This window comes from Calypte anna, chromosome Z (genome assembly GCF_003957555.1).
Source record: "Calypte anna isolate BGI_N300 chromosome Z, bCalAnn1_v1.p, whole genome shotgun sequence".
NCBI classification, from domain to species: domain Eukaryota; kingdom Metazoa; phylum Chordata; class Aves; order Apodiformes; family Trochilidae; genus Calypte; species Calypte anna.
Window position 1 is genome coordinate 35,701,485 of NC_044274.1, and position 23,682 is coordinate 35,725,166.

Sequence of the window (23,682 nt, forward strand, 5' to 3'; positions counted from 1 at the left end):
TTGCTTTAAATTACCATGGATGCTATGGGTAAAGTCTGTACTGGGACATGTATAGTACACACTGGAGCAAAGTTGAAGCTGAAACCTCTGAATCTGAAAGTTGATTAACTAATTTTCTCCAGACAAAGGCTATGTTCTCCACTTAAAAGTGAGAGTGCTGGTTTCTGTAGGTTAGATGTTCTAGTGTTAGTATTAAAATTCTCATGGCATTTTGGTGTGGTGAGAAATACAGTTATAGTTTGGATACTTGCATTAGACATCCTTATTTTCAACCTAGTGCAAAAAATGTGTAGTTATTTAGAAATTATGTTGATTTAAGTATGTTATCTTACATGGTGCTTTGGACAGTACTGGCAGTCAATGCAAAATAGTGCGGAACAGACTACTGTAGGAGAAAACACTTCAGCACTTTTTTTAAAAAATGCAGAAGGGAAAAAAACAAAATGCTATATAGAAGCTCTTTCTTAACTGGTTAGTAATATATCTTAAATGTGTATTCTATTTAGTAACTAGTCTGGCTTCTTTGTTTTTTGCCATTAATGTTAAGAATTAGCAAGAGACAAACTTAAGTACCAGCACTTGAATTTGGCAATGATTAGGTCAAAATATTTAAATCCTTAATTAAATGGAATGGAGGCAAGAAGATTACATGATTGAAGAAAAAAATTCATTGACTCAACTTAATTTTACAAAATGCAGCTGAATTCCTTCATGTTAATTTTTAATGATACTTCAGAAAAGAGGGCTGCACTTCAGTCAGGGGTCTGACAAGCTCATCATCTGCAAATAAATCAAAAGACAATCATTACAGCAGCAAGAACCAGTGAATGATGTAGTTTTGTCATTGTTTGATGGGTCCCACACTCATGTCCTCTATTAAAAATGAATGTATTCAAGAGGCTCTGCATTAAGAACACAAGCAATTAAAAGCACTTCAGATGCTTTGCTAAGAGCTGCCATAGAGCTAGGAGGGCTTTCATAAGCAATGCAAGCTTCTACAGTCTGCTTTACCACAGAGCCAAAGAACGTGGGCAATTAGCCATGTTTGTCTATACTCCAGCAGCTTTAAGCAAAATTTTCATTGTTTACTGATTCTTCTGACTGCTTTACATGTGTCAAGATGGGTGGTTAGATAATAACTATACTATATTGGGTGGCCTCTAGAAGTAACTGGTACCTCTCTTCTAAGACTTTGAAATATATGAGACCCAAATGTGGAATATTTAGCTCAATCTAATGACACCAATTACTGATGTCTAGTCTTTATTAACGAAGCTCTCCTAGACTCCTCCAGAAAAGGTTTTTTCTTTCAAGAGTTGATTTATATATACACACGTGTGTACATATATACTCAAAGATATTTTGCTTGGATAGGTGAACAGACATTACCTTTTGAGCAGGTAGATTTGTACTTAAAGGGATGAAAGTTCCCATTTCTCAGTTCTGCAAATAACCTCTTGCAACTCCGGATAGGAAGGATTAGTTGAATTATGCATTAAAATCTTAGTTGAGAACAAAATTAATTTTTAAGTGTTTGTGACTAAGGATAGTTTTAACTAAACATACGAGGACAGCAAACAGGAGATGTACGAACTACCAAATTAGATAAATAATTTTCAAGTACTTTTAAAAATTATGTATGGGAAATAGGCTAGTTGGCAAAGTATCTTCTAAAATATAAGGCTTTTGCTACAAAATATGAATACTCTTCAATTTTTGTTCATTTTAAAGTCTCTTAATTTGCACTTTTAGCAGTAGTGACAGATGTCAGACTTCTGGCATGCATGGTTCAGGTTATGTAGCATTGTGTATGAATGTTAAGGATACTGTTCATATATGGTCTTTAATGTTGTCCTTCTTTGGTAAAGACAAACTCTGAAGAATCCTTTTTTTTTTTTTTAGTTCCTATATAAAGTAAGTTATGATAGTATAGAGACAATAATTTTAAAATAGGAAAAAGAGAAAGATGATTATGCCCCTTTTTTCAATAAAATAAGTGCAAATTTAAATTCTAATTGACCTTCATTGGGACTGGTAGTTACTGTGTGACGTTGTGTTCTCTTGTCTTACTGTGTGCTGTCCTGTAAGCTACATTATTACAGAGAAGCTCAGATACATACTGCAGAATAGGGAGATTTATGTGTAGGTCATACAGTCAAAAGAACTTTTCAGTAAAAACCAAATTATTTTATTTTACTTCTTTCTTTCCCCGCTATGTCATACTATGATTCATTGTGGCTTCTGTCTTGAAAACAAAGGTAATCCCATTGTTATAGGGCATTTAACTTTTTGGACCCTAAACATCTTATTTTAGCATCAGAGAATTACATTTTTGAGGTAAAAGACTTCCTTTCCATGTCTGATATACCTTACTTTCTAGAGAGACATGCTAGGTATGTGAAAAAATGCCCTGTATTACATAAATCCTCAAAATTGTGTTTTCTTGCTTTTTTTCCCCCTTTCTTCTTGACAGACACTGGAAATACCAATGGATTTGGCAATAGTTAAGTCTGATAAGTTGTAACAGTTAAGTGGATTTCCTTGTATTGCCTTTGCTGATATGTATATAGCACCGGTCCTAAAGGCCACTCACAGAATGATGGGTATTTTATGGTTGTTGCCCAAACAAAACAGAACCAAACTGCTGTGAAACTGTCTGAGATCATAGCTGCTTGTTGCTGTCTATGCTTATGTCCCTTGTTGCAGGGGCAGAGGGGTTTACTGTAAAGCATCTGTCATTTTGTTTCCCTTATAGAAGGGGAACATCTTTGTCCCAGGAAGAAATCATACCAGAACTGTTTCGGGAGACTCTTGGCTCTGTAGAATTTTAGAGTGGGTGTTTTAAACCATCAGATTTGGGTCCGTTTATATCAGAGACACCTGGTGATTTTACAAGTATCAGTTCTACCAAGTATTTCCTCAGTGTCTGTCAGAGTCGTTAAAGCTTGCCACATGTCTCCTGAGACACAAAAGATCAGAGGGTGGCTTTTGTATCCTGATTGCTGCTTGACTGATGTACAGAGATTAGCATGTTGTGGTGTCTTCCTAAAACATAGCATGATGGGAAGGCTTGGCAGTTGAGTTAGCAGTCTTCATCCGATTTCTTTCAAAGAGTTTATCTTTTCTTACGTTTATGTATGTAGTTCCATGAAAGATTTTCTGATTTTCAGCAGCAAAGGAGAAAAACAAACAAACAACTGTACAACACTAAGAATAAGCCCCCCCAGAAGTATCAATATGACTAATGATGTGACAGAGACTGACAAGAGCTGTTCAGAGTGTTTTGTGTTTACATCTGGATGCTAATCTTGATTTTGTGCAGCGGTGCTAAGTGCAGAAAATGTTTCTAAGGAAAACTGTAGGAGCTGTGCAAGTTTCTTGAGGGTTAATTATAATGGTGGGTCTGAATGGTAGATACATCGGGCTGAAAAGCTGTAAGCACAGGTAAGACTACATAATGAGAGAAGAAGGTCCCTGTACACCACCTGAAATCTTGTGTTCAAGTTAGTGTGCCTAAACTGGGAGATAAAGAAGTGGGAGATACATAAAGCTGTCAAAAAGTGGAACTCCAACACTCTCTCCTGCTAGAGACTTGTCTGCTGCTTTCAGTGAAGGGTTGTTCTGTCCTCTGCTGGATCCCAGCCTTATTGTTCTCCTGTTACTCATGGTTTCACTAATTTGCTGTTACTGAGTACCCATTTTCTGATCCAGTTCTTTCCCTTGTCTGCATTGCTTAAATTCTCTCTGAATATGGATGTTTTAGAAATCTATACCTTTTGCCTCCATTCTGCCTTGCTTTTGTTTCGGTATTTCTTTTGTGCTCCCAATGGTGTGTTTCTGTCAGTAAAACTAATTTTACCTTCTAATAGGCAGATAAAATTGATCATGAAAGAAACATTTTTTCTCTATGCCTGTCATGTTACGCTTCTTGATAATCTGAGTAATAATAAATGTATCTTTTAAAAGGATTTATTTTGGAGTTAATGGTTTTCAAGAATGCCTTACCTGTTAATGAGCTATGTACGAGGACCAGATTTGTGCCTTAATGTGTATACAAATTAGGTGCTTTAGACATGGCAGATGTTCTAGGGCAGCTAACTAAATCTGTCCTCATATGGGTTTACATATTAACTATCTATATTTGCAGTAGTATTAGGATGTGGATTTTTTGTTAGTTTCTTTACTGTGGGAACTTAATGTAATTCTATATATTAGTTGATATACAGCACCAAACCAGTTTTAATCACAATACTTTTCCTCTATAGACAGAAATCGCCAAGAGATTGAATACAATTTGTGCACAGGTCATCCCATTTTTGTCTCAGGAAGTAAGTAAAACTGTTCAGCTGTTAAAGTGCAATTATGTTGCTTTTCTGTTTGCAAATTAGCTAGCTTTAAGATGTTAATTTTATCACAATACACATGTGTAAGGAACATCTGTTACAGCTGAAGTATACAAACCCCCTGCTAATTTGGTCTAACAAATCTGAGTTCAAATTAGTGACAATGGTTCACCCTCATTCATTGCCTGTGAAGAGTCGGAATCTGTAAAATATTACCAATGCAACAAAATACTTTAATTTTTAATAATGGTGATTAATTATTAGATATTCTCATGTCGAATACAAATCTAGTAAAATAAGGATGCAGGTTTTTTTCTACATAACCTGTATCAAGTTTTAAGTGTAAAAGGTGAGTAGTTAGCTCAGACGCAAAACTCTGCTTAAGGTTACAAACCTTTATCTGGTTTTAATGGGCAAGCTGCTGTTACATTTTGAAGCCTGCTAGTGTGGATATACCTTTTCAATCTGCAGTTTTCAGAGTATTTGTAATTCCTGTTGAGTTCAATGAAGCACTTCTTTTCCCTCTTTGAAATTTCAGTAGGTTGTGCTGTGTGTGTGTAGAGTGTATAAAAGTTAAAATTGGCAGTAATGTGAATTTGACATTATTGTCCTGTCAACTTAATTAGAAACTCATTATTCATTTGCCAGCAAATTAATGTTAAAGTGGCATGTAGTAAGAGATGAGATGGCTCTTGTCTGCTTCTGAATAGGTGAGAAATAGAGCACTGTTACCTTTTACTTGAAAGATTCTTACAATAGGTAGCCAGAGCTTCTGCAGACAAACTGGTCATTCAGCTGTTTGTAAGGTTGGTTTGATTTGGTGCAGTCAATATTTTAATACAAATTAATCCCTATACCCCTTTTTCTTTTAATAGCATCAGCAGCAAGTGGCCCAAGCTGTAGAACGTGCCAAACAAGTGACCATGGCTGAACTGAATGCCATCATCGGGGTACGTGGCCTTCCAGGTCTACCTCCTACAGTGTGTATAACTTGCTTTCATATATTTCTGCTTTTCTTTTTTTTTAAAATGAGCTTAATGTTTTGATAGATAACACTGTTTTGATGCCCAGTGCTGCTGAAGTGCTTGTCTTGCTTCACACAGATTTAGCAGAGATAAAGATAGTAGTTTACTTTGTTATAACATAATTTTGTGCATCAACACCATGTGGAACAAAACTTCCCGCAAGAAATATAATGGTTATCAGAGTTGCAGATTTGTACGTATTGTATGTCAGTTGTTCTCATTACCTTTGCCTCATACTTTTTGTGACACTTAAGTTCTTGGAGCCTGTACAGCTATTCATTGTTCTTTCTTTCTCTTTCTTGTGAATCTTTCATGAATTTTAAATTAGCAAGCTACTGAAAAGAAACTTCACTTGCCTTTGAAGTAGTATTAATTGTCTGACACAGTGTTCTAATAGCCTTTCACCAAGTATGTAGTTCTAAATATGCTGAAATAAGTTAATACTATTTGCCTGTGACTGGTTGTCAATCACAAGTCATTTGCTTTGTATTAATGAACTTTCTGAACCATACATTCCTTCCCCTACATGAGTTCATTTCCCCTGCCACTAAGTCTAGAATATTTCTCCTGTTTTCTGCCCTTCCAGACTAAGTGAAAGAAATAGCCGAAACAAAAACCAGTCCTTTCTGATTTTATTCATATGTGAGCGCCTTGAGCGGATTCAAATTACTCATTTATCAATTTATGTTAATTGGTTGTGAGAAGATGCCCTGCTGGTCTTTATAGTTCTCTCAGACACTTTGTAATGATAATTAGACATGCTGCTGTACGGATTAACAGTGCCATAGTCCAATGACGTCTACAGACAATGGAACCAGTTAATCCATCTGTGCTTAAAATTACATCCCAACTGGAGATGGAAAAAAAAAATAGGAGTGAGGGAGGATTAAAAGAATGAGCCTCAGCTTGAAAACTCCTCTTTCATCAGTTTCTCAATTGCAGATCTGCAGTTGGCTTGCCTGTGGTAGGCGATTGGCAGTCAATTAGGTGAAATAAACTGGGAGGGTGACCTTCATTTCCTTTTAATAGCTTTTCCTCTCTGAAATGGGGATCTTCGGTGGATTTTCAGCTTAAATTTTATTCAAGCTGCTTTATTACACTTGACAGATTAGCTTTGCATAAACATAACCCCCCTTCAAATCTGCTGGTTTTTCCGTTCATATCAAATTTTGACTGTTACTTAGTTGATTTGCTAATCACGTCTTAGAAACCCACACAGTTGCATCTGTATTTGTCACAGTCTCCTCTATGCTTTGCTTGTGTAATGAATTACTTTATGAATACCTGGTTTCATCTTTGAAGTACAGCACATGTGCATTTTTAGTATTTGATTAACAAAGATTAGAGAACTAATTGTTCTTGCATTCTTTTTAAAAGTTGTTACTTTTTAGGGTGAAAATGGAAAACTCTTTTTCACGAACTAGTTTTAAAGTATATCGTATTCAGTAAATGGAAAAGTGTGTTAAAATGTATTAACACATTCTTGCTGGACTTGACAAAACTGGTTGAGGCTAAGTAGCACATCCTGTCATGTATCTCTTTTTAAAGTTTGTGCAGTATAGTCTGTCAAAAGCAATAGGATCTACAAGACCACATGCAATTAAGAACTTTTTTGGGGGGCGAGGTACAAAGCTCTTTGGAAGGAAGAATAGAAGCTACCTCCTTTTATTTTAACTTATTTCAGATTTGCCAGAAGAGATCATTTCCCATGTTTTCTGAAAGACTTCTGAATGGTGCCACACAAATCCAAAAGTGCAAATGAGGAAATGAATGTGTTGGGCCATGTAGATGCATGCATATACATAATGTTAAAATTAGATGTATGTCACAGCAATCTTTTACAGTCTTATGTGATCAGTAATTATCCTGTGCTGAACAGTAAGTTTCATACTCTGACATATGCTTGATATTGTTCAAAGGGGATGGTATGCATCCTGGAAAATCTGAATGGCATAAAATTGGGTTGACAATTCAGTGGACCTTTGCTTTCCCTCGCTGAGCACGCAGCATGTCAAGCCCTCTCCCCAGAGGGGAGGACACATCAGAAGCCTGTCTGTTGCTACAAGCGGCAGCTGCACTGAGAGGGAGCACAGCCCAGTTTGATAGCAGCTGTCAGTATTGTTCTGGGACCCGACTTAGTGTGAAGAACAATGGAAGGGCCATGCTGTTAAAGGCCAGTGTCTTTCAAGATAAGAAAAGAAATAGTAATTTAACGGTTTAGACATATATTATGAGCAAGAAAGGTCGTGGAACTTATTTTCAGAATGCAAACAGGCTGCAGCAATCTGTAGCAGTAGAAGATGCAGTTAAAGTACTCCCTTGGCATCATAGTGCCAAGGATTTTTATGTACAGTAAAATTTGAGGGTAGGAGGGAGGTTTCATCATTTTCCTAGCTGATGGTCCAGTTGAGGAGTTTCTCTTGATTAGATAAAATCTGCATTTCTATCAGGGTTTGACTTCTTTCCCTCCTTCCTTTCTGCCTGTATGCCATTGCTTTCTGACACCAAATGATTCAAGAGTTTACCAATTAACTTGCCTGAATCAGAGCAATTCCTGTTTCTGCAGGGCCATGTATGAATTCTGGAAGGGAAGTAAGCTTTTAATTAGCAGCAATAACGTTTTGAAATACAAGATGACTTTGAACTAACTTTATTTTATACTTTCATTTAAGGTTGAAAAGGTGGAAGCTTGTTAGAGGACAGACTGTGAGGGTAGGGACTTGGTCTCACAGAACTGAGATTTTTCAGATAATTTACCTGGAAAGTCCAAGGCAAGGCTTTGGAATCAGTGTGCATTAAGCCAATGCACAAAAGAATGAATTGACACATTTTTTAAAAATAGTATTATGGTTGGACTCAGAGAGCTTGGAAACAGTGCTAATCCTCTGCTGATTAAAATTCTCATTTCAGGAAAGAACTGTAGATGATACTTGGTTATTAACAGTCATATGTGTAGCCTTATGTTTTTCTTGTATGTTCTTGAAGGCATTAACTTCCAGTCACAGGGTAACAGTATGGCTAAACAACCTTCTTCCTAAGTTTTTTAAATAAAAATGTTTAATATTTGTTATACTAGAGTTGAACGGAGGAGCAATTTTATTAAGTAAATAGTAAAACAAACCTTTACTTAAAAGTGTACCTGTTAACTTCTTAGCACAGCTTCAGCTCCAAGCAGTGTCCACCATTGAGACTAAGGGATAATCCAAATGATAATATGAAAGCATTTGGTAGGTTATAATTTTTTAACTTAAACGTTTTGTAGTTTGTGGTTTTTAGGTTTTTTTTTTTTGAGAGATATGATCTGGCTGAAAAAATCAAAGGTACTCAAAGTTCATGCTAGGAAGTATAAGGGACAGTTAAATATGTCTGTGTAGAGGTAAACAATGCCAAATTTCAAAATTTGTTAGATTTACTTTCTAATCAATAACTAGGTAGTTTTGTGAGTGGAATATGCAAACACATTAATTTGAAGGGCAGGTCATGCCTGACCAACCTGATCTCCTTTTATGATCAGGTGACCCGACTGGTGGATGAGGGGAGGGCTGTGGATGTGGTCTACCTAGACTTCAGCAAAGCCTTTGACACCGTCTCCCACAGCATCCTCCTGAAAAAAATGTCAGCCTGCAGCTTGGACAGGAGCACCCTGTGCTGGGTTAGGAACTAGCTGGAGGGCCGGGCCCAGAGAGTGGTGCTGAACGGGGCTGCATCCAGTTGGCGGCCGGTCACTAGTGGTGTCCCCCAGGGATCAGTGTTGGGCCCAGTTCTGTTCAACATCTTCATTGATGATTTAGATGAGGGGATTGAGTCCATCATCAGCAAATTCGCAGACGACACTAAGCTGGGGGGGAGTGTTGATCAACTAGAAGGCAGGAGGGCTCTGCAGAGGGACCTGGACAGACTGGAGAGTTGGGCTGATTCCAACGGGATGAGGTTTAACACGGCCAAGTGCCGGGTCCTGCACTTTGGCCACAACAACCCCATGCAGCGCTACAGGCTGGGGACAGAGTGGCTGGAGAGCAGCCAGGCAGAAAAGGACCTGGGAGTCTGGATCGACAAGAAGCTGAACATGAGCCAGCAGTGTGCCCAGGTGGCCAAGAAAGCCAATGGCATCCTGGCCTGTATCCAGAACAGCATTGCCAGCAGGTCCAAGGAAGTGATTCTGCTCCTGTACTCAGCCCTCGTGAGGCCACACCTTGAGTACTGTGTCCAGTTCTGGGCCCCCCAGTTCAGGAAGGATATCGAGGTCCTGGAGCAGGTCCAAAGGAGGGCAACCAGGCTGGTGAAGGGACTCGAGCATAGACCCTACGAGGAGAGGCTGAGAGAACTGGGGTTGTTCAGCCTAAAGAAGAGGCGGCTCAGGGGAGACCTCATCACTCTCTACAACTCCCTGAAAGGAGGGTGTAGCCAGGTGGGGGTTGGGCTCTTTTACCAAACAACTTTCAACAAGACAAGAGGGCATGGACTTAAGTTGTGCCAGGGGAAGTTTAGGTTAGATATTAGAAAGAATTTCTTTACGGAAAGAGTGATCCGTCATTGGAATGGGCTGCCCACTGAAGTGGTGGATTCTCCGTCCCTGGAGATATTTAAAAAAAGACTGGATGTGGCACTCAGTGCCATGGTCTAGCAACCGCAACGGTGGTTCAAGGGTTGGACTCGATGATCTCTGAGGTCCCTTCCAACCCAGCCAATTCTATGATTCTATGATTCTATGAAAATATAAGCAATAAACCAAATCTTTTTTTTAGTATTGCATTTTAGATGCATGATTTCAGTGTACTGATGAGTAGTAAGGTGTGTCTTATTTTTGCCTTATGAAACGGGTGGCAAATGGTTCTGTGAAATATGTATCTTTTGGATTGATGGTACTCTTGAGACAGATTGAGTTGTAGGCCTCTGAGAAGCCTCTCCACTGTTGCAAGAGGTGATTGGCTAAAGGATTAACAAAATGTGGGATTATTTTTTCTCTCCTGGATGTGGTTTCCAGCTATCTCTGGGATTGTAGTGTGTGAATCTTAACAAGATGAGGTTAACCTCTTGAGGGTTTATTCTTATGAGCGTGTAGTTAATCCTTAGAAAGCCTATAAATAACTAGGCTGTATGTTTCGTTATAAAATAGAAATGCAGACTAGACCAGAAACGAATGCAGAACTTTGTGCAAGGGAAGAGCTAAGCAGCTGTAGCATTACTTTAGATCCTCCTTGGCTATAATCTGTATTATGTGCTGAGGGAGGGAAAATTGCCTAGGTTTTTTAATTAATTTAATAAAATGAGATGTAGTGAGCACAAGAAACTGTGTCTCCACTTTTAATATGATCTAGCTAACGCTAAGTCTAAATTACTAGATAGACTTTAAAATAGGAACTTTTGTGTAGCAACATCTTCATATTTTTTGTTATTCTTCATATTTACTTTTTCAAACTATATTGTAGCTGTAATTAAATGGTAGAATAATGGTGTTATTTTTTCTTTTTTTTCAGAATACTTGGTGAACTACCAATGTTGATGTCTTGTATAACACTTAATTTCCTGAGAATGTCCACATCTAGATAGATGCTTTTAGAATACAAAGGCTACAGACTTAGTTTTCAAGTTTAAAATGGGTAACAAAGTATGAAAGGTATTTGTCAGCATGGCACTCAGTATTTTCAAAATACTGATAACCCCAAAATGATCAGATTTTTATTGCTAGTGCCACTAAGTTTTGATTGGAAAAAAAAGTGTTCTTAATGTGTTTGGGCAGTTTGTTCTACTCAAAACAGGTAACCTGGGAGGAAGGTATGTAAAATGTAAAAAAATGTAGTTGATAGTATCAACCAAAGATGCTTTCCACATCTAGATGTAATATCCAAGATAAGTCAAAGATGAGACCCAGTGTACAGTTACACATTTGTGAAGCTAAACAGCTTTCAGGAATGGAGTGAAAGGGAGATGGCTGAGCTCTTGCTAATGACATTTTTTTCCAAAACTGAGGATACATATCTGCAACTGCAGATGGAGAGAGAAGGCAGATTCTGATGAGTTGAGTATGTGAGGTAACAATATTTAGTTGGTAGTACTTTCTAGATTACTGTCTACTGAGCAGGTGCTGGAAATAGGGACTGTACATGTTGAAATGGTGTTGAGCTGTAAGTCAGTCTGTTCTGCATATTGACTGAGGTGCAGTAGGGACTGGCAAGATTAGAAAAACCTGTGTGGCTGGTGGAATAGTAAGCAGAAGACCAGGAAAGTTAATGGAGAACATGATTTCAGGAGGGGTTAGGTAGAAGCAGAGGAAAATAATGTGCTGTGAAGTAATGATTCCTTTTTTTTTTTGAGAACTTGGCTCCAAATGGGTCTGTTAAACAGACTGGTTCAGAAAGAATAGTTTTGGTGGAATGGAAAGGGCTAAAGATGGCTTGAAATGCTGGAATAGTACGGTTTAAGGCATGGATTTACAGCAAGTGTTTTCGTGAGCTTTAATAAATGGAATGTGGAAAGTCTACCAGAAAGTCAAGTGGATGTTAGTACTGGTTTGCTTTTGAAAGTGGTTGAAGCAGAGGAGAATCAATACATAGATACAAAAAAGTAATTGATACAAAAAGGTAAAAGGTAGGTCTCTTAATCCCAGAGGAGAGGATTACTTCCTCAAGAGGGTGATTCAAAGCACCTCTGTTGGGTAAAGCATGTACAGACGCAACAGCTTTCTATGTCTGAGGATAGATTTTGTTAATGTTCACTTTTTCCCCAAGTTATCAATGAAGTAGAAGAGACAAGCTGAAAAGATGAACATATGTTCTCTTACAAATGTATTTTTTTAAATTCATACTTTAAGGGAGACAAGTATGGGAATTGGGGTAGGTGAAGAGTCATGTAGGCTGAGATAAAAATGTGGACCTTCAGTGCTCCTGTTGAAAGAAGTCTATCATAGGTTTCCAAGAGGAAGGAGTTGGACAGGAGGAATGAATCAGTTGGCCCAAACAAAAGAGAAACTCAACTAGGACTACATGAGTCAAAATCAAATGCAAAGAAGTTAGTTAAATAAGCATGAAGCAAAGCATGGAGCTATGCTGCAGTACAAATAGGGATACAGAAAGGTGTTGGGAGTTTATATATTGAATGATGTAAGGGTGTAAGTTACTTAGATTTAAAAGAGAGAAACGCAGAGAATGAAACATACAGATCTGAAAGAAACTAAGACCTAGTTTTGAGAAGCAAAGATACGCTGATGTTAGTTACCTGCCAGTGTGCTGGCAGGAATGATAAGGAATGCACGGGCAAAATATACATGTAACTGAGTGACTGTGACAAAAAGTAGAGTCACTGGGAGTAGGAAAGTGCAGAGATGCTGGAGGAAGATATAGGAGGATGTGAGTACTGTAAATATTAAACACTGGAAATGTGTGAGAAAACAGCAACCCACTATGTTTTTCATGGGGGAAGAGAAAGGCAAATTGTTGATTATGGGGGCTGTGTGGGAGGATGGGAAAAGAATGGAGAGAAAGTTAATTTCCTTGGTTTTGAACAGTATTCTTTTTCTGAATACTTGCTGATTTACCAAAGTTGCTGTCTTGTATAACTTAATTTCCAGCGAACTATTGTTTTTAAAATGTACTATCTAACTGAGGCACTTCAAATTGAACACTTGCAAGCAATAGCATTGAGGTAGTTAAGGCAAGGATTAAAAAGTGGATTACTGAGCATATGTTCAGAAGTGATCATCGTTTGATAGGCAGGGTGTATTACAGAATCTACAGGTAATTACCAAGAATCTGGTTGTGACTTGGAACAGTAAAAATCAATTTAATGTTTTTCTCATGATTCACATCTTTCATTCTTTGATATATCTTAAATTTTTATTTATTTATTTTCTTTAGTTAATAGCAGCTGGAATGAAAAGGTGATGATCATGATTTAAAATACTATACTGTACTTCTGGATTTTAATTTACCAAAAAGCCTTTCGGCTCCATTATTACTATCTTTATGTTCACCAAGTCTGGAGTCTAAAAGAGCCTCGAAGGAAAATAAATACCTTTTAAGATAATCATATGCTAGTAATAAAATCCCCCAGACTAATAACTTTTAAGTAATTTCTAAATTGGTGCATGCTGGAACTAGTTGTTTTTTGCTATTGTGGCAGCAGGAACAAGCTTTTGGAGTGTCATTGGATGGCAGTAGCATACTAACAGTAGCTAAAAAGCCAAATAGGCAAATTTTAGGTTAGAAGGTGAGTAATAGCAGGAATTGATGGTTGCCTCAGAAAAAAAAAATGTGCTGGCAGCTTCTGCAAACCAGAAGCAGTGTGTGCTGACAGCTTCATTCTAGAGACCTGAGGCTAGCATCTGAGTCTTCAGAGAAAGCAATATGTACTTGTCTAAAATTAAAGGAAGGCTTTGTTCTTGAACTGACACTGACAGTGTTCAGAAGAATGTAACTGGTTTTAGAAAAACAGCCTTTCTTGTCTGGACTAAGAGAATTTAAGGTTGTCTTCTGTAGGACTTAGAATGTGGTTTTGAATAAAAATGTGGACCTACTTTCCTTTAAAGTCTGGGAAGTCCTTTGGGGAAGACATGTTTTCCTGCATAAGCATAATTTTTTCCACTTTGTCCCTCAACTCCTTCCTTCCCTGTGGTATCTGTCCCTTATAAAGGCTTCTCTGGTTCCTTTGTTGTTGAGTCTTTCTCACCCAGTGTAAATTCAGCTTTGTTCTTTGTCTCTTATTTCTTCAGAATTTAGCCTAACAAAAAACACTCAACGTAAGGAAAAATGTTAGTGTTATTAATACAGAGAATCTTAGAACTTCTGACTTGTTTCTGTTTTCTTCTTGCTATAAAGCCCTTGAGACAGAAAATGTTCTTAAGCCAGGCCTATAATACATATTTTCAGATGGATAGCTATCAGTGAAAAAGTTACATATAGAAATACACAGAAGAACTTTTGTATATTTATATATATGTGTAAAAAATCTCTCTATGTAATACGTAAGAGTAAATAGTAAGTGTATGACTGTATTAATGATATCTACATGATACATATCTTAATCCATGATATATAAAATGTTATATATGTGTGTGTGTACATAGAAGGTTGTGCCAGCAAAAGGGCTTTAGTTCCTTGGCTCCTTATTGTGATGCCACCAGAGATGCAGATATAAACATTAACCATGCTTCAATGGATCTGCACTTGGTACAAGCTACTAAGTTTTAGTTTGATTGGCAGTGTCTAAAAGCATTGAGGAGGGAAGAAAACTCCTGTGTTGGCAAAAGCCCTTATTTGGATGCAGCTACACCAGCAGAGTGCTAATGCACCTTGGGGAGCCGATGTCACCAAACTGTAAGAATTCCATCTGCTGGTAATACCCTGTGTCCTGACTGCAGGGCTCTGCTGGTGTGGGATGATCTGCAGAGGTTCAACAGCACAGCTAGGCTGCTAGTGCTAGATCTGCTCTTGTGAAGATGCCAGTCATGATGGCAAGTACCATATAATTATTTTCTTTATGTCAGTGGGATGTTAAAAATCATACCGTTTAAACAGTTATCACTAAACTTTTGCTGAGTTGCTGGTTCCTTTAGAGGAAAAACAGCTAATATGCTCATGCATTGAGTGTGGAGACAAATCATTTTGGTGGGGTCACCCAGTTCTGTCATTACTGTTTATAGGAGTGGACTTTGTGAAGAGCCCTGAAGTATAATGTCTTTGTATATTTCTAATGCTGGTGCCTGGGTATGCCCTCCAAAATGCCAGAAGGAAGGGTGGAGAAGCCTAGCTGTTTTAAGTGAGACAAAAAGGCACAGCAAAGATTAGAGCTGCTGCTCAGCTTAGTGCTTTTTAGAAAAAGATTTCTCCCTTGCTGTCTGTGTATCTGCAAACTGTAGTGGGGATGTGGGAACTAATGAATGGTTAATAAGCTACTCTTGGAAATAATTTTTATGGTTGCTGTTCACATTACATCGGGGAGCACTGAAGATCTGTATCTCAGTTCTATAAGTACAGAACTAGATGGAGTATTAAAATTAAAAATGGGGTCTTGTGATTCAACAACAATACTGTACTTGTAGGTAGGCTGGCACTGGTTATGTAATTCAAACTGATAGAAAACCAAGCCAAACCAAGTTTCTCGTGTTGAAAAACTTCATTTTCCTTGTTTAAAAGAAAATCCCCATGAACTACAGAACATAATCTAAAATACAGGCTAAATATATATTCAGTATTTCTATATCTTATGTAATGACTTTGAGGAGCTTTCAAAATTTTTTTCTACTGTCGTAATGAAAAAATTAATACAGAGTTTTGCTAGGTAGATCCAGGCTCCAGTATAGCTGCTTTGACCCTTGCTGGCTGTCTCAGTTGCCTTCTGTGGTCTCTTTGGAGGTGACCCACCTATGCCACCAGTTTGCTGGTCCCACATCAAAATCTGTCATCTTCCTGTGTTGTGATTTTTCTATGGCATTGGATTATATCTTGAACTACAACACCAATCAATAAATATATGTTTTTGTTTCAGAGAAGTTAGCATGACAGCTTCATGACTGCAGCTAGTTTTTCTTTTCTTTCTTTAGGCAGAAACGAACTTTTATCCTTATAGAGCAAGTATATGGAGAATTATCCTTGTAAGTGTTTATGCTAACTTTCCTTACTTTAGAAAGATTAAAGAATGTAGTTAATCTCTAATGCAAGGGAAAAACCAACAAAACAGTCTTTGGAGATGGCCAGTTTTAGTATTCTGTGACCAAACTGTGTAGCATAAATCTGTACAATAAATATGTCTTATATTGAAATAGGCATATGTCATTGGAAAAGTGTAGTGAGAGCACCAGAGCCTGAATTGGTCTCTTTATTTATTATTAATTTTATTTTTATTTATTTATTTATTGGTCTTTATGAGCCAGTTGAAATCAGCATTGTTTCTCCTATTTTGAGGCTTCTGAAGAGTGAAGAGGAGACAAGACTTTTTTCTGAAAGAAGGATCCTGTAGCACAGGACTAAAAGTGAATTCTGAAAAACAGGCACATAACACAGAGAGGATGGAATCAAGTGATTAAACGGAAAAAGAGTTAAGAAAGGAGAACAGATAGGATTCTACTGGAGAACCATAAGCTTCATGTTTTGCAGTAGATTCATGGAGTATTATGGACATGCTAAGGGTCTTGTATCTGATTCAGGTTTTTTTTAATTGCTAAACTGAAAGAGGGGCTTAGTTTGTTAGTGTTCTTAAAAATCACTGTATCAGTGGAGTGGGGAAATCAGCCTTATTTCATTTACAGTAGAGATGAAATTAATTTGTGAGAAAAGGATGCTGGGGACTGCTTGTGTGGGAGAGCTGCCTTTATCTCACTATAGTATCGATTTTCTGGTTTATATGAGGCAATTTATGCAACCCGTTAGTCCTTCAGAAAAGTTGATGTGCAATTGAGACTTACTAGCATGGTTCATGTTTTTTAAACAAGTGGAAACAGGAACTGTGAAACATTTGGAAGAGCCTTCTGTTCATAAATTTAATACTAGTTTAAAACAGATTCTCATAATAGAAAACAATAACAGAGAACAAACTTAAGATAACGTTTTCATCTTCGGACTTTGATATTTACTTTCTGACATTGGTTTACACAGTAAAAAGTTTCAGGGTTTTTTTGTGGGGGTTTGGGTTTTTTAATGTTTTGATTTGTTTTGGTTATGTGGGAATGAAGAACAAATAAAACCTACAGATGCTATTTGATGCTATACTAAAGCATGAAAAAGTAACAGAATTTTTCCATGAGTTAGTTGGATTTTTAAATAATGCCACTGCTTCACAAATGTTTTATGTATGAAATATATGGCTTTGGATGGCTTTTCCCAGTACTGTCCTTATAGGGACTTAAATCTGTTGTACGTAGAAAATGACATTTCCCATGGCTTATATATAGAAGAGGTTTGCTGAAGACCGTTTCTTTGTTCTGGAGGTACATTCTCTTCCTGTACGCCAGGTATGACTTGCTCACAAAATAGTTTTCAAACAAATTCTACAAAACGACCAAAGATCCATTCTCAGCTCATTAGATAGAGATGCAGTGGTCACCACTTACAGGTTTGTTTACTGAGGTGTAGTCTAGCTTCCTATCTATCAGAATAAAATCTGAGCATTTATAGGATGTTAAGAAGAAAATGAAGGCATAAATGAAAAAAAAGAAACATGTTTCAAAAGGAATTATGTAGTAACTAAGGTTGTAGTAGTTAGCACATTTTTAAAAAACAAAATTGAGAGAAAATAGTAAGCAACTGGAAAATCACAGAATACTTGTGGTCAGAAGGGACCCCTGGCGATTATCTGGTTCACTCCCCTGTCCAAGCAGGGCTACCTAGAGCCAGTTATACCAGGGCTATGTCTATATTGCTTTTGATTATCTCCAAGGTTGGAGACTTCACAGTATCACTGGGCAGCCTGTGCCCTATTGGGATCTGTCACTACCACAGTAAAAAAAAAAGTGTTTTCTGATATTCAGGAGGAACTTTCATTTTTTTGTTTGTGTCCACTGCCTCTTTCCCTGACACTGGGCCATCCAAATATGGGCCACAAAGGTGGTGAGGAGACTGGAACCTCTTGCATGTGAGGACAGGCTGAGAGAGTGGGGACTGTTTAACCTTGTCTAGACTGACTGTTGGATGCTTGCCAGTATGTCCATGTCTCATGTCCAGGGGGCCCAAAATCAGACACCAGTATTCCAGGTGTGTCCTCAACAGTGATAACAAGAGGTGAAGGATCAACTCACTTGACCTGTTGGCAATACTTGGTCTAATGTAGTCCAGAATGCCATTCACCTGCTTTGTCACCAAGGCACATTGCTGTCTCATGTTCAGCTTTGAGTCTGCCTGGACTCCCAATTTCCTTTATTTATATCTGCTTCCCAGGTAGGTGGCCCCAGTACAGATCAGCCACTCATCCCAGTTCTATGCTGTCAGCAAAAGAAAGCAACCTTGGAGCTTGATTTTGCAGATTGATAGTATGGTACTGAAGACTAAGGTTCAGATAGGTAAGAAAGAAGTGTCTTGCAGGGACTGCTAACATACTTTATGTGATTAGCTATTCTAATAGTTATATTACCTAGGAAAAAAAGAACCAAACTAAAAAGCATCCAAAAGCAATGGAGAGGGAAATGCAGCTTCTGATGCTGTATCCAGTTTAGAAAATGAAGTAGTAAATGATCCACACTGGGTAGTTCACGTATCAGTCTGTTTGACCTATCATAGGATGGTCTGGATTGGAAGCAGCCTACAGAGACCAAGTCCAAACCCCCTGCCATAGGCAAGGGAACCTTTTACTAGATACAGCTGTCCAGCCACTTCAGGGATAGGGCAACCACAGCTTGTCTGTGCAGCCTTTCAGTGGCTCACCACCCACACTGTAAAATTCTTCATTATGTCCAGCCTAAATTTTCCCTCTCTCAGCTTAAATTCATTACTCTTGGCTTGTTGCTGCAGGCCCTGGTAGAATGTCTCTCACCATCTTTCTTACAGGCCTACATTATAAGCTCAAATATTGCAGTGAGGTCTCCGAAGAGCTTTCCCTTCACCAGGCTGAATAACCCCAACTCTCAGGCCTTCTTAGTAGAAGAGGTGCTCCAGCCCTCTCTGATCATTTTTGTGGCTGCCCTCTGGACCTGCTTATCAGGTCCAAGTCTTTGCTGCACTGTGGTCCCCAGAAATGAATGTAGACAGGGGTTTTATAACAGTGAATATAGGGGGAGAATCACCTCCCTCGACCTGCTGGCCACACTCTTGTGCAGTCCAGGATACAGTAGGCTGTCTGGGTTACAAGTGCACCTTGCTGGTGCTTATCTAAGTTTTTCATCCTCTGCATATCTAAGTTTTTTATCCTCTGGTGCCCCTAAATTTGTCTCTGTAGGGCTGCTCTCAATCTCCTCATAACACAGCCTGTGCTGATACTGGGGGTTGCCTTAACCCATGTGCAAGGAACCTTACACTTGACCTTGTTGAGCCTCCTGAGGTTGGCATAGGCCTCCCTTCCTACCAGTAAATCAAGTGTGCTACTCAGCTTGGTGTCATCTGCAAACTTGCTAAGGGTGCACTCAATCCCAATAGGTATGTCATTGATAATTACAGAAGTTGACATAAAATAGTGCTCTTTACATTTCAGGTCTCTAAAGGAACTCCCTGATTGAGAGGTTTGTTTTTTTTTTTTCTCGGATATCTCTATTGAGTTTGGGGGAAATCTGTTCATAGTATTACTGGTGCTAGCACTGATAAGGTTTTTGAAAACTTTCTGCTCCCAAATGCTTATTTCTAAGGGCACAAGAGAAGACAGCTCTTCTAGTTTGGGACAAGTTACCACCTTTTTTCCATTTTTGATGTACGATCACATCTGATTTTTAATTAATTTCTTTTCAGCAGATGCTGAGTAGTACATCATATACCTCTTCAAGAACAGAAGAATGCTCTGTTTAAATCTAGGAATTCAAAACTAGATTTTTAAGCAAGCCATAGGTGTTTGTGACCTCATAGAGGTACATCAAAGAGGAAAGTGGGATTGTTGATGCTCATGCTCTGTTGTGAAAAGCGAGAAGCCTAAAGGAGACATATTTATGTTTACATATAGGAAATCTGTTTCACAGACACTTACTAACTGGAAGAAATTTAAAATTAATGTCCAATTTTAAGTCCTAGTTAATCTTTTTATAGCTGGAACTTGCCTAGGATGTTGAAGGTGAATAACTGTACTACCTCTAAAATGGTTAGGAGTTGCTTACACATAAGCAGATAAACAGATAAATGTTTTTCATGTGTTCATTTTTTTTCCTTTTCTCCCTTTGTAAATATGAAGAACCTGTGTTTTTGCAACAAAATGGTACGTGAACTACTGATGTTTTAAGAATCACTGCTATAGCTAATTATCTCAGTGCAGCTGCTTATGTATGCATCATTGCACTCTTCTCTAACTTCCCACTTCCCTCTGAAAGTGGACACAGCCCTTGCTCTGCAAGTAATGATCATAATTGGTAGTAAGACAGACCTGTTACTCATCTTCTTTGAGCACATTTCTTATGGCAGGTGTCTAGTTTTTAATTAACTGCTAATGAACATGCCTAGTAGACCATGATACTGCTGCCAGCTTACTCCATCTCACTGCTGTTAAGCTCTTAAAAGGTGACAGAGCAGGCATTAATGTCTTTGAAGTGATAGGAAAGTGATTATATGCATAATATAATTATTTCTAGGATCTGCTATGGCAAATGTCTAGTTACTAAATACATCTTGTGAGTGCTGCTGTTATCCATCTCCCTAGTCTAGTTTCTTCCTTTGTGTGCAGCACATAGTCCCTTTTCTCCTTCTAGAAAGACAATATAGTATACTTTTAACAGCTCAAATTATTTAAAGAGCATGAACTTCTGGAAAGGATCATCTTCATGTGTTAGGGAGAACTTTAAAACTATTATAAATCAGTAATATATAAACAATTAGTATACTTCTGTCTTGAACAGCTGTGAGCCTCAGATAATAAGCATCAAATCATTATACACCTTTTTTGGCTCAGAAGTTTTAAGCCAACAGGTTTAATTAGGTATTCAGTTAATCTGTTTAGCTTAGTTATCTATTTAAGCATCTTTGCATACCATTTTCCTCTACTGCCCTCGGTTACTATTTTGCAAAGCTACTAAATTGTTATGTAGGTCCATTTGCTGTACAATCCCATATTTCATCATACAACCTACAGTGTCATTGCTCCCCAACATTTGTATGTGGGTCCTAGTAGTGAAACTGGATATAGCTTTTCTCATCATATGGTTTCAGCTTCACAACCTGTTAGAGGGTATTAATCTGTTCCTCATTTCTGCGACTTAGAAAATACATGCAGGCTGTGGAGCAGAGCCAGGGAAATTGTAGGTAACATCTCTCTAGGTTTCATTTCTGAAGACTGTAAGCTATACTTCCTGAACTCATGCAGGTTAACTTGTTTGCTCATTAAACTAAGCAAGAGAGGCATGAATAAAAGAGAATCTACACAGGCTTCCTGAAGGGAACAGGGACAAGTATGGAAATAATTTAACTTTTTTTTCCATGTTTTGACCTTTTCATGCTCATAGCTAATGTGAGCTCACTGTTGGAGAAGGGGGGAAATTTTTCTCCATTAAACCAATTTGGAACTTTTTGTTCTTTGCCAATTGTGTGCCACAGCTAAGTACTCCAGTGTGATAATGCAGGCGAGTACAAGTAAGACCAATACCATTAATGCAGTATGGTACTGCTGATGAGTGTTGTCTCATGGCTAGACTGCAGATAACTAACCTGGCTTAAGTGGTCAATAAGGAAGGGAAAGACTAAGATAACATCTCTCTGAGAGAGCCTACCAAAATACCAGGTTATATCCTGATTTGAGGAAACATTATGGAAATTACTAATATCCTAATAAAGACTGGATCAAATAAAAACAAACAAGCAAAAACCCACACAAACAAACAAACAAAAAACCAAAAACCCCCAAAAAGCAAACAAAAAAAACCAAACCAAAAAGCCCACAGACAAACCCCAAACCCAAAACAAAACAAGAAAGGCAAAAACTCTACAGACTTTTCAGACTCTACAGTGTTCTTTAGCGGTAGTTCCTCACTTAAATGAAGCTTCTGTAGTTTGATTCTAGCTGCTTGATTTTGTAGCTGGTGATCTACTGCTGTGACTACTTAAAATAATTTCCTTTAAAATGTTACTTTTTGGGTTGTAGTAAACACACTAAATAGTACAACATGAACTACTTTCATCTTTGCTTTTTAAACACACTGAAAAGTTGGCATAGATACTGATCAGATGTACATATTGCGGTAGAGAATAGGAAGTCTTGTGCAGCTCTTGAAAATAAAATCCTGATACACAGTGAGAGATTTAGTAACTTGTGGCTTCATAGAACTGACTACAGGGATTGGGCTCTGATCCATAGTTCTTCAACATCAGTCTACTATGTCTTCATCACAAGACATGTCTAGGGATGGGGTTATGGAAATAATGTATGGGGGTACAGTAGTTATCTAAAGAATAATAGATGAAGTCATTCATATGCCAGTAGATGTTATACAAGTATTGTTGAGAATTTTCTTGAAGAGTCTTGGCATACATACAGTCAGACAATATATTTTTGGATCATTTTGAATTATTTTGGATTAAATTGTGAAATAATGTAAACGGTAGTCTTAGATGTGATTTCAGTAGCTCGGCAGTACTATAACAGTTTTGCCTGCTATTACAGGAACAGGCATACCACTAGTATTCACCAGGTCGAACTCTCCCATCTAGCAAAGCTAATCCTGTTCAGACATTCATTTACCTGTCTTCTCTCTGATGAGTTGGGTGGTACTTTGGGTTTTTTCATAGGATCTGTCTTTAGTAGAGGGATGGCAAAGCATGGCCAAGGTGGAGAGATCTGTTCTGTCTACTTTTCATATGCCCAGGCTCAAGGAAGCAGGAAAGAGGCAGAAAATCTGCTTACATTTAGCAGACTGAAGGGGAGCTACAGCTAAGCTAAACATGGTTTTGAGTTTTAATTTCCTAAATAAATCTGTCTTGAATATTTTGGGAAAATTAAATTGTTAGCTGGAGGTGGAAAATACTACTAAAGCATAACAGGTTTAGGTAGAAAATATCTTAATATTTGAACTGTGGAGAATTCATTCCATTTTAAAGATTCTGTTTCTAAAATTATTTACAAGTTAATTTATGAGATTGGTTAGAGGGTTCTATGTGCATTGATTGTGATACTGAACTTGCAAGCTGCTTCTGAAAGAAACGGAGGTATTTTAATTTATACCAGGTTTCGTGTTGGAAGTTCCATGACCTTACTGATGCTATCTGGAGTACCTGGATTTTAAGCTCAAATTTATTTCCTAAAATGTTAGCTCATTATTGTTTTATTTGGTAGTTCAGTTTGTAGGTTTTTTTTTTAAAGCTTGATTGAGTAAAGTATAAATTTAACTACACTAAATATTAAGTTCAGTAGTGTCTTTTAGGGATTTTAATATTCAAAATAGAAACCTACTCATTATCTCCAAACTGGGGGAAGAGACAGGGTTGAGTTGAAATCACTTTTGCTAGTGAAACTTTTTTTTTTTTTCCCCAGAGCAGTGATACCTCTTTCTATAGACAGGGAAAAAATACTTGGAGCTTCTGCTGTCATGTGTTTGTCACTGGTGAGGCTGTGGCCCCAAGTAGCTGCTCCAAGGAACCTACAGTAGTTGAACCTTCTCCACAGGCTGCAGAACTAGTACCCAGCTAACCTTTTTTGGTTTATGGGCCATGACCACAGTGTTCCACAGACAGCATGATATCATGTAGTATGTACACTCTGGTAGGACA

The 23,682-nt window shown here is 37.9% G+C and overlaps 1 protein-coding gene across 5 annotated transcripts in view; it reads left to right on the plus strand.

The window, feature by feature from the left end:
- TLE1 (TLE family member 1, transcriptional corepressor) overlaps positions 1-23,682 on the plus strand; it is a 69,416-nt gene that overhangs the window by 17,526 nt on the left and 28,208 nt on the right. For 2 of the 5 annotated variants that reach the window (XM_030466882.1, XM_030466883.1), the window contains exons 5-6: positions 4,266-4,328; positions 5,219-5,323. In XM_030466882.1, the coding sequence (XP_030322742.1) occupies positions 4,266-4,328; positions 5,219-5,323 (168 nt within the window). Of the gene's footprint in view, positions 1-4,265; positions 4,329-5,218; positions 5,324-20,164; positions 20,189-23,682 lie in introns of all 5 variants that reach the window. The other 3 variants (XM_030466885.1, XM_030466886.1, XM_030466884.1) reach the window with 2 other exon arrangements.